Here is a 12025-nt window from a genome sequence, read left to right as displayed (position 1 = left end):
ATAAACAATAAAGCATTTGCTTACTGACTGTACTGATCAAACTCTGTGCATATAATTGACTTTACAAATGTACCGGATTAACAGACATTCTAAGACTGTAGACCACTGCATGGTGGTTGCTAATACTAAAACATCCATATTTAAATATTATTTATTGCTGAAGTGTATTAGAGCAAGGGAAACATGTAATGAACCACACCTTTTCGTCACCAGAACTGGGATTATTTTAAAGAATATTTGGTTTCTGTTGGTAGGATATACATTTTTACTCCCCCATGTCTTGTAATTGGTTCTGCTAACTCTGTTAATGTAACAGTTTGTTTTACCACCTGTTAAACACATCTGTAGACCAAATAGAAGGAGGGAAATAGTCAGTCAGCTGTGAACTATACAGTTAGTTAATACGATGATAATGAATGTTCACTGCAAGCTAAGAAGTCAGCTCAAATAAATAGATATTTCAGTATGGCTTAGATATTGTTTCAGGCAATAGAAATGTTTTTCTTAAAATTAACACCTAAGTTCATCATATTGTAGCCAAGTAAAATGTGTTGTTTTTCACATTATTTTGATTGTTTAATGAGGAATGTTTGAAGTTCCATCAACTACATTAACTAGCAGAACCTAGTGTCGCAACTCTCTTTATCTGTGGTTCCGGTGCGTGGCCGTGAGGCCAAGAGCACTTTGTGAATGTTTGCTTGTTGTATTGACAGAGGGATGGAGAGTTGAAGTGTCCCTACCACCACCATCTCCAGCCCCACATCAGAGAGAGAAATCAAGCGACATTAGAATTAAAACAGGGATAAAGATCATGAGTACAGCAGGTGGCCGAGAATCTTCCTGTCTCGGGTGACCTACCTGCTCATGCTGCACATACACACCAACATGACGACAAAAATAAACACAAACACCACTGATGGGTGAAGAAAATGGACTCTAAAATTACTGTGTTCTCTGCCAACAAATGTTTGAATATAGCAGCTTAAGAATACTTATCACACCACAGCACTAAGCTTGTCTCAGAAAAACTACTGAAAAACTAGTCAAATAGACCTGCATGTTATACAAAGGTTCATTGGTTCCCAGTGTGTGTTTTAGTGAGCTTCCCCAGACTTAACACACCTGATTTAAGCCACTGGTTAATTATCAAGCCTTTCATGAGCAGGGTCAGGTGTGTTCGAGCCAGGCAAACAAATGTTCAGCGAAGGAACGATTTTAGCTTAAAGAAGCATTTACCCACTCGGAATGCTAAATACATCCTCAATGTAAATGTCTGTTACCAACAGCTGCATTATAGTGTACTAATGTACCACATTTTGGTGTACCACTTAGGTTTCAGAACACCAAACATTTAAACTGGCAATGCCTTCAGGGTCTTGCTTGAACCAGTCTTCTGGTAGTGAAGGCTGGCTAGGAGAGGTGGGTTAGCTCTCAGTGCTGGGATGCCTCCTTAGGGAGGTCCGACAGGCCTCACGTGAGCAGCACAGAGGGAGGTGCGGTCGGCTCGGGTAACCTGTTTTTGTGTTGTAAAGCTGTAACCGAGCTGGACTCTACCTGCACGACAGGTGGCTCATAGAACAGCCATACCAGGCTGCAGCTGCACTTCCTACACTTGTTTTAGCTTCCTGTTGCAGCCTCTCTCTCCGTGTGTGTGCACATGCTCAAATGAATATGCGCATGTGCTAGAATGGTATAAACTAGGCATCAAATTGATTATAGAACTTTGGCCTAATAGGCTTTGACTGGACTTGACTGTTCTTTTGCCCAGTGGCACCAAACTCACCAATTGACTTGGACCACCCCTCCCTTAACAAGGCAGAGGAGTATGTTTGTGTGTGAGAGAACGATGGAGAAAGAGACACGTTTATCCTCTTGAAACCCAAGGCATAGTGAAGCCAGAATCCTAAAGCTTCAAAAAGCATATCCATAGTGTCATGAGAAGGTATGGCACTGGATTATTATTTATTACAGGAGAGACTTTTTTGGATACTGTAGTGGTCTCTGTGTATTGAGTTTTATCAGTATAGATAATGGTAAGGCTCTCTCTCTCTTTTTATATATTTATATTTATATATATATATATATATATATATATATATATAAAAACATCTCTCCTAAGGCCATTACTGTGTGATTGCTCTCTGGTTCTGGTTAGTGTATGCTCCAGAGAGATGGAGTCATGGAAAAAAACAAGCAGCGGTCACAGTGAGATTTCACTTTAGTATGGGAGAATGGAGACTGATCAGCTGGTTTGAGAAGAAAGGGGGCATTAGTGATGTAGCAATTTACACACGAACAGCTTTAGATTTATGGAGAGCTCAGCTTACACAGAGGAATCATACGTCAGGCAGTATATGTTTTTTGTTTTATCCATGTATTTGTGTTTTTGTTCATATTCCATGTATTGATGCATCTGAACGTGTGTGTACATGTGCGTGCATGTGTTGGTGTGCCTGAGTCTGGTGACTCAGCCTGTGAGAACAGTATGAGGTCACATCAGTCTGGGCTTAGAGGTTCGAAGCCAGTGTTGGAATGTCGCTCTATTTCTGCCTCTCCTTGCTGGAAATCAAACAGTAGCCAGCCAGGAAAAAAGGGGGAAAAAATACGAGCCAGAGACAGAACAAGCTACAGAAAGCAGCTGGGCTTCCCTGCCTACAGCACAGAGAAGCGGAAAGGAGGCGTATTCTCCAGCACTGACTCCTGAGGGAGAAAAAGAGAGTGAGAAATGGATGGAAGAACAGGGTGTTGAATTGGTTGTAGCTGGGCGTTTTGGGTTTAAACCTCAATGCCACATCATGTGGGAGGCGACCATTTACACTGAAATCCGGGAGGACTGCGGAGAGACATGATGTATGACTACCTTTGGACTATCTTTTCACGTTCCGTTTAATTTGGCATCCAGTCCGTCTGCCCGCACCCGCCGTCCAACCCCCATTTCCACACTCCACCCCTCCCTTCCCCTCTGTGTGTAGGGTTTATTTAGGAAGTGCAGAAGGGAGGGAGAGAAATCCGGTTTGGGGGTGTGTGTGTGTTGGGGGGGGGGGGGGGGGGTGCTGTCTACCCGGTTTCTTTGCGCTGCTTCTTATCTAAATGACAGACAGCAAAGTTAAAGGGGGTGGGAGGGTCCTGGGGCAGGCCTACTGCCTCACATTTAGGCAGGAATGTTCTACTGCACTTTACTCTCTTTATTTCCTGTCTCTGTCCTAGCAAAATTAGTCAGTCTCTACGTGTGTGTGTGTGTGTGTGTGTGTGCCAGGTTGCTTAGTTAAAATGAGTAAAGGATATCTAACCTGTGCGTGTGTGGGCCAGTACGCATGCGTGCATTCTTGAGCAGTGACGGCAGGCTTGCCCTGCTGGAGCAAAGAAAAGGAGATTGTACCAAGAAGGTGGAAAACTTAACAAGACCTTTTCATTTCAGAGGAAAACACTATTTACAGTCAAACACACAACTGCCCTGTCTTTTAATCTTTGGGTTGTTTAAGAGCTGGAAAATGTCCCAGTCCCACAGAAATAAAGTGCCCAGAGAGAAAGACCTTTCCTCTTGTGAGCAGTGGAACTGAAAACAGCCTAACAGTATACACTGTATTGAGAGATGCACATAGAGGTACATAGAATACACCAATATGATGCACACAGACCTGTGACAGTCAGTATTCCAGTGTGTTCAACTGATATCTCAGAAACTGTTGTAATAAATAGGTGACTTAATATACAGTGTTGGATCAAGTTAAACTCATTCAGTCTGCAGCGTGTATAATGTTGCCTCTGAACATACTGGCTTGCATTGTACCACTGACCGAAATAGAACCAGCTTAAAACTATGGAGATTTTCAGCCCTCCAGTCCACTGAGTTTTCTAGTGGTAGGTGAAGGCATCTGGACATGGAGCGTAATCTTAAATGTACAAATGTTCTGTACTACACATCCTTCCACTGTTGGACAACATTTCTTGCACAGACATGGGCTAATTTATCTTCAGATCAACACGCTAAAAGCAGTCATGCCCATATAGGGAAACATGGATGCGGTTAATTCAAAGTTATCTTTACAGTAGAAATGAACATGCATGTATCCTGCAGACTTGTTTTCATAGAGTACATGGTGTTGTGCTTGCGTGTGGCTCAGAGATTCTAGACTACTAACCTGGTAACGGGTTATCTTTTCCCCTTGTCTGTCTGGCACATTACCAATCATAATGGAGGCAAATCTACAGTCTATTCTGTCCTGACATATGCATGTCTAATCTAATACAATTCCCCCCCCCCCCCCTTCCTTCAACGTTCTTTCCATTTGTATTACTATAGCTAATTAATGTTGTGCCTAAACACACAATCCTAACCCTAACCTCAGTAACCAAATTGCAATCGATGTCTGTTGTTTAAAAAAAAAAAAAAAAAAAAAAAAAAAAGGAATTTTCGTCTGTTTAAAAAAAGAACCTCTATCGAGGACCAATGTCAACTTCATCTCCGCGTCAAATCGGCGTCTCTTTGCTCGGGTCATTTGGCTCCAGAGACCGCTGAATGCTTGGCCAGACAGGCGCTGGCACCACACGTGTGTGTGCAGCTCCACCGTCAAACTGCGATGCCTCCGTCGCCATCCTGCTGGTGCTTGTAAGCGAGGTCTGTCGGTGTTGAGCCTCCCCACCAGGATTAAAACGGGATTGGTCCGGCCAGCTGTCAGTCCTGATCCCGCCTCGCCGGTGGCTCCGCTGCCTCCGTCTCCCTCCTCTCTGACACCAAGCGGTGGTTCATTATTTATTTCTTCGCCTTTCCGTCCGTTTCTCTCTTTCAGCCACAACCATTACGCACACAAGCTGTTAGGGCTCTTCATCTCCGGAAGAGCGAACTGAGAACAGACACGCTGTGCGTGCGTGTGTGTGTGTGTCGGAGAGAGAGAGGGAGAGGGGATCTCTTCATGAAAATATCCACAGTGGTCCCGTTGAAAGAATGGAGAGGGGGGAGGGCTGCCTCCATGTTGCGTTTTCTCTTCTTTCCATTCATGGCGGCTGTGATTACAGTTGCTCCCCCTTGTGGCGGTAGTATGTCGGCGCACCCGGTTGCCATTTTGCGGTGGAGGCTGCACTCTGTTTGCGCAGTTTGTTTAGTCACGCCATCTTTCTTGTCAGCTGATTTTTTTTTAAAAAAATTTCCCACTAGCCTAACATTGCTTCATTTCACACAGTCAGGTTTTTAATGTATAAAACAAAATGGCAGAATGTCAATTCTGACTTTCCTCTTGGTGGTCGCTGATCATTAATAATGAATATTACAAGATTTCTAGTGTGTTTAGTGTCTTCCTGAAATAAGATACCATGTTAGTGTGTGCCTTATGAACATTCTGGGCCATTGCTGATGATCAGAAATTTTCGACTTTGTGATATTCATTTGTGTTTAAGTCTTGCTAGTAGCTTTGTTGTTGTTGCTGGTAAAGGGAAGAAAATGTTTGATTTGATTAAGCAGGTTCCTCTCTGCTGGCTGATGGAGAAGCTTTTCTCTGGTATTTGAATGCCTCTTGTTTTTCTTCACTGAATCGAAAGGTTCTTGGCAAATGAGTTATTTCCTGTATACAGGCGCACTTGTATTTCTCTGGTAGTTTTGCATTGCCTCTGTCCTGCTGATGCAGGTGTCCTGCCTTTTGTGAAATGTAATGTCATTGTTTAAATGACGGTACCAAGGGGATTTTGTGCAGACATACTAATGCGCTTGTGCTCTCTCTCTCTCTCTCTCTCTCCTCTCTCCTCTCCTCTCTCTCTCTCCTCTCTCTCTCTCTAGGCCTTGTGGATGCACTTAGATGTGTGCAATGAGTCCTGTGGCTGGCATGCCTCAGTATTTTGGATTGCTGTGCTCTGGACCCAGTAGGACACGAGACTCCCAGCACAGAGCGTCATGAGCTTGGTCATCCCAGTAGGGGTGGACACGGGCAACACCTCGTACCTGGACATGGCTGCCGGCTCAGAGTGGGTTCTGTGCCCCCGCCCCCAAATGCTCTGTCTCTTCCGTCTCCCTCCCTCTGTCCAATTCTCTTTGTGATCTTAATGTTCTCAGACTGTTTTCACTTTGTCTTGTCCTCTCTTGTGAACACAAACTCGCTCGGTCATGCTCTTCCTATCTCTCACGCTTTCACCTTTACTCTCACTTTTTGATTTACTAATGTTGTTCTCTCCAAATGAGTCCTTCTTTTTAAACATTGTCTCAATGTCAGAGTCTGTCTCTTCTTAAAATTTTGTTTTTGTTTTGAATGGGTTTTAGAGCAAATGTTGGAAGCACTATCTGCTCCCTAGAACCTAGCCATATACCTTCTGTGATGAACCACAACTATAAATTGGTCTTTACTCTTAATGAAGATGTCTTTTGTGAATAAACAGTGCTTGTGTTGTGCATGCCGATGCTGTTTTTGCTGTAAGTCAGATTTTGCCATGGCAACCGTCTTGCACACAGTTTCAATATCTCATAGATCACAGTAGGTATTGGCAGTCTAAAGGATATAGAGGGTGTCTCCTATATTCTTCTTGACTGTTAAAATTAGTTAGTTGAAATGACAGTCTTTCAGGTGTTTTAAATAATGGAACGATAAGCATTTTCATGGAAGAAGAGTTTTGTTTTGTTTTGTTTTTTTTAATTAGAATAAATAGAATTGTTTGTAAGCAGTAAAAGCTAAATGAAAGGCATGCATATTCATGGCCATGTTTCTCTTCAAAAAAGCCAATCCTCTATCCTCTTGTCCAACAGCAAGCCCCCCCCCTGCCTTTGCCTTGACAGCTTGCGTTGCCATGGCACCCTTCCCTGCCCTGTGCAGGGCCTGTCTCCGTGGTAGCATTCAGAGTGACAGCTGGCTCTTCGGGCTGCCGTAGGCTGCTTAAGAGGCCGTACGACACTCGCCTTGCCTCACCGTCTTTTAGGTGTCCAGGCACATGCCTGTGTGGTTTATTCTACAGGATGCTAACAAGCTTGAGCTAAAGGCCCAACACCTGCCAAAAGGAGGGGCGGGGGTGTGGGCGGGGTGAGAGAGTAGGGAGGAATCGGGGAAGGATGACATTTAAAATCATAGTACATGTAAACTAATAAATGTCCCATGATATTGCTATTAAATTGCATCCCACTATCCTGATGACTAACACAGATCAGGAGGTTGTAAACAATTCTTCCACAACACGGATATTGGAGATATGCCATAGGGTATATATTATTGTCATACCTTCCACCTTCTCTGCAGACCATGCTTCAACTCTCATGTTTTCATCTTATCTGAATACTGTGGGTGTGAATCTCCAGGTCTGGTCTGAGAACAGGCTTTAAAGCCCCAGGGATTCTAAATCCATGATTGCTTTATAATTGGGTTAATGTTTGTCTTGTGGTCACACAATATGCATTTACAAAGTATGAATTATTGGTGACTTTCCAAAGTGTGCAAGTACTTTGCCAAAATTTCTCCCCTTTGAGGTAAAGTGGGCGGTCTTGGTGTTGGATAAAGCTTGCGTAAGCTTTACCCAGTACAATCACAAAGGCAGATGTCGCATGTTCCTCCCACATAACATTTATCAAAACTGTGCATTCAAGCTCGAATGGTCTCATTCAGTCTGAGCAACATGGAGTGAAGGCTAACCTAGTAGGCACAGCCTGCTGTGAGAACTCTCAGAATATCACCGTGGTATGTTTGTGTGTGTGTGTGTCGGGTTAAACCCAGCTTGTGCTATTGTTTAGTTCAGTTTCAATGGCATAGCAGTATGGGAGTCATGGACAGAGGGTTATCAAGCAAGCACGACAATTAAATATTAGCACCTTGCCTGCACGGATGCCTCTGATCAGTGAATTTAGGCTTTCAGTAGTTTGTCATATTTCCATGTTTTATTTCCTTTTGTTTGGCCATTCAGACCTTACAGGGTGGTTAAAAGAAGCTCATGTTTGGCATCCTAAAACATTTTTAACATTGAGCATGAGGTTGCCTAGGACTTTAAGTGTTTCCCATGCTGGCGCAGGACGAATTGCCTGTCAGGGTCACCGCGCACAGAACTGCTGCAGCAGGGGTTGTCATGGTTACAAGGCATTGTGCATCCCAGTGATGTGGACAGGCTTCCCTTTAAAAACAGCACTGGAGTATGAGGAGACCTGAAATTCCTTTTACCAGTGACACATAGTGCAGGGAAGTGTGTCTGTGTGTGCGCGCGTGCGTTTTATTTCGTACCCACAACGGTGTTGTGTGCTTGCCAGTCCCTTATGGCATCAGTTAATTGCCATTGTAGGGAATGTGAGCCCTCCAAAGTGAGGGCGTTGTCTTTAGCTGTGTTCTCGTCCCTCATTTCTCTCAGAATCCCTCTTAACGTGCGAGTGTGTGAGAGAGAGGGGAATTGTCTCTGTTCCATATTAAGCTCTGGCTCGAGCCGTAGGCTATGATTAGCACAAACCTAGCTGTCATATCTAATTGGAGCATCAGTTACATCTCCTCTCTCTCCATATCTCTCTCTCTGGTGTCTCTCTTGTGCTTGACAGCTGTTATGCTTACTCTGAAAGTGATGTTTTGCTTTGCCCCCCCTTTATTTATTTTTTTCCTCTTCATGTGCCTCTGTTTTTCGATTTCTGTGTTGTTTCTCTCTCTTGTCTGCCATTCCAATGATATTTGTCTGGCTGTGACTTTGGTTCCTGTTGAAAGGCCCCATCGTTCAGCCAGCTATGATCACTGTAAAGTAGGAAATCTACCCAGAGTGTCTCGCTGTCTGTCTCACTCGCTCTCACTGTCCCACTTTCATTCTCTCCTTCAATCTCATTGATTACTGCTTGTCCACACAGTGTACAAGAAAGCCTTGATGAAATCATTTATTGACTGTCGCACTGTTTGACTGCTCTTTTTCTGCCTTGCAGTCTTGTTCTTGTTTCTCACACACACACACACACACACACACACACACACACACACACGCCCTCTCCAAGCTCCACCCCACAGGTGGTCATGTACTTTCACTTTGACACTTGAGCTGCTGCAGACGCGGCAACTGTTTGAGGAAGTGTGAGCGCGAGAAAAGGAGAGTGAGGGGGAGAGAGAGCACGAGGTGGAAAAGGAGCCAGCCAGGTATAGTACTCCATCAATTAGGAGAGAGAGAGGAGAGGGAGAGAGAGGAGAGGGGGAACGAGAGAGGAGAGTAGAGAGAAATAAAGAAGGAAGGCATCTGAAAACGCTTGTGCTAAACGCGTGAACACGTGTGGCTGTACTGATAAGGACTTGCCTAGCTTAGTTCTGTTCCTCTCGTTTTGAATCCTGTAAGTCAGCTCTTAGGAGAGGTGCGTTTGTGTGGATATGGGCTTGGCTGTTGCTTAAATTGGTAATTGAATGCCTAGAACCAGTAGGCTCAGGACAGGGACACTTTTTGTATGACCTTGAGGAAGTTAATGTGTGTCTGGAGGTGCTTCCACAAGACGGGCTTCATTTTCAGGAATTAGTAGAGCTCCAAATGGTAACTAACACTGAAGATGGCTGGGAGCCCTGCCACCACGCTCACCCTATAGTCCACTCTCTCTGCCTGCCTCTAGTTGTTTCTTTTTCATTTGCTATTTTTCTCTTACGCTTTTTCACTTTTTCCATTTTTTTCTGTTTTTCCGTCTCTTGCTGTCCCCGCTCCACTCCCTTAAATCTTTTCCATCCTGCCTGTGTTCCTGCCTCACCCCCTGTATTCTGTTCTTGCCCCTTGTTGCCTCTCTGTTTCAGAAGAGGTGTAGTCATGATCCTTTGTCACTCCGATGGTGAAATGGCCCTTTCATCCTGCCACTGGCTGGAGTTGATCTACTGGTTTGAGTTATTTTAGCATGTGAATACAGAGGGCGTGTGTGTGTGTATATATGTGTGTATATATATATATATGTGTGTGTGTGGGGGGGGGGGGTATTCAGACATTTGGTTTGAAACTGTCTTTGGAGAGATAGAAGGCTGTTCTGTTATATCTTCATATCAGCTCCTTCCATTCAGCTAAGACAGATCAAGACACACACAAATTCACATGTGTATGTTTGCAAATACACATGCCACAGACACCGAGAAACACACACACACACACACAGCAATGTTCATGACGGTGGGTATGAACATACTAGTTCTGTGCCCTTTGCCAGTTTATACTAAGCAGGTTCCAGCTAACATAATTGGCCTGAGCTCCTGTTGTCTGTTAGAGCTGGGCTTCTTTTTAAAGAGTTTTGGTCTCTTTCTGTCTGAATTTCATTTTATTTTCTCCTCTCTTTTGTTTCTGCCTTGTGTCTTTGCTAAACCTGTTCTGAGAGCGCTTGCTTGCGCTCACGCTCTCGCGCTCTCTCTCACACTCCTCTGTCTCTCTCTCCTCTCCCTCCCTCTCTTGCTCGCTCTATCACACTCACACTCACACTCACACTCACACTCACACTCACACACACACACACACACACACACACACACACACACACACACACACACACACACACACGCTCGCAAACACCTATAATAGACTTTCTGTTGTTGTCTAACCTGTTCCTCATTTGCGCATGTTTGTGTGTGTTTTTGTGAATTGAGCAGACCTGAATCTGTGGAGGCTAGCCCTGTGGTAGCGGAGAAGTCCAGCTACCCTCATCAGATCTACAGTAGCTCCCACCACTCTCACAGCTACATTGGGTTGCCCTATGCTGTGAGTATCAATATCTCCCTCATCCCCCCCCCCCCCCCAACACACAAACATGCACGGTCCCAGGGCCATGCATCTTAGTAGGTAATGTGGTGATATGCTATAGATGTCATGAGAATTTACTTCATGATACCTTTTCTCTGCCTCGTTCCTCAATAAATAGTATTTTGTCCAATTGTTCATTAAAGAAAGAATTGCTCTCAAAGCCTTAAATCATTGTCTTCTGCAGTGTGACACTAATGGTTTGCTGATGCATTGGGTTTTTTCTGACTTGTTAGTTAGTCAGAGAACCATTGTTGAGATCCAAAAAAATCCTTGTAGTTTGTCATATCGTCCCTGCGATCTGATTACATTTGTTCCCCACTTGCTTCTAAATTCGCAAGCACATCACCTCTGCATACTCGTATAGTTTATAATAGAGGAGGACTGCCAGTAAATCTGTCAGTATTGTCATGTACTTAATTCCTACCACCTTTTGTTTTTTTGCACGCGCAATTGTTTAGAAATATTTTGTGTGCAGTAAAGAAGAAAATTCAGAGTAAAACTCGCAAGCCTGCTTAGCATAGTAAGTAGCTGTTGAAACTTGCTTCCAGTTTCCCACAACAAACTTGGAAAGCATCTCGGGACATGTTTATAGTTCAGCTAATAAAACGCAGAACAAAGTCTGTATCATAATCAGAGTTCGATTTAATATGGAATTGGGTCCCATTTGGCTGAACTGAAATGGTTGTGTGACTCTAGCTATAAAGCTGCATAATTTGATAAATGTCAATGTATGCAAGTATTTTGACATTTATTACTTTGTTACAAAAACGTGCTTTGAATGATTTCAGATCACACGTTCATAACCAAAAAGTTTTGTTTTGCTCCCATACTCACTCTCAGACGCAGACTCTTGCCGTGGAACATCCTGCACTTTCTTCTCCCACACATTCTCTTTTTCTCCCTCTCGCTCTCTCTCTGACACACACAGTCACGCTCAAAGTTCCTCTCACAGTCCGTCTAGTGCGCAAAGGCCCTATCCCCCATTGACCTACATTCCAGCACTCCCTCTCTCTAGGCTGAGGAACGTCCCCCGGAGCTTCCTCTCCAAGCCCCACTAAAATCTTCCTTCTCTCCTGATCAGGACCATAACTATGGGGCACGCCCCCCACCCACACCTCCAGCGTCGCCGCCTCCCTCCGTGCTGATCCGGCAGGGCGAAGGGCTGTTCGTGGGCAGCGGGCGAGCGGGCGAGGGCTTGTACGTCCCGGGTGGCCAGGACGAGGCGTCGCGGGGCACCACGCTGAGTACTTCGGAGGACGGCAGCTACGGCGCGGACATCACACGCTGTATCTGCGGCTTCACCCACGACGACGGCTACATGATTTGCTGTGACAAGTGCAGGTAA

The 12025-nt window shown here is 44.5% G+C and overlaps 1 protein-coding gene across 2 annotated transcripts in view; it reads left to right on the top strand.

The window, feature by feature from the left end:
- kmt2e (lysine (K)-specific methyltransferase 2E) overlaps positions 1 to 12025 on the top strand; it is a 35023-nt gene that overhangs the window by 6114 nt on the left and 16884 nt on the right. For both annotated transcript variants that reach the window (XM_035527875.1, XM_026997441.2), the window contains exons 2-4: positions 5771 to 5955; positions 10530 to 10638; positions 11762 to 12021. In XM_035527875.1, the coding sequence (XP_035383768.1) occupies positions 5885 to 5955; positions 10530 to 10638; positions 11762 to 12021 (440 nt within the window). In that variant the 5' untranslated portion in view covers positions 5771 to 5884. The remainder of the gene's footprint in view (positions 1 to 5770; positions 5956 to 10529; positions 10639 to 11761; positions 12022 to 12025) is intronic.

This window comes from Electrophorus electricus, chromosome 7 (genome assembly GCF_013358815.1).
Source record: "Electrophorus electricus isolate fEleEle1 chromosome 7, fEleEle1.pri, whole genome shotgun sequence".
Lineage (NCBI taxonomy): Eukaryota > Metazoa > Chordata > Actinopteri > Gymnotiformes > Gymnotidae > Electrophorus > Electrophorus electricus.
This window is presented reverse-complemented; position numbering and strand designations above follow the sequence as displayed.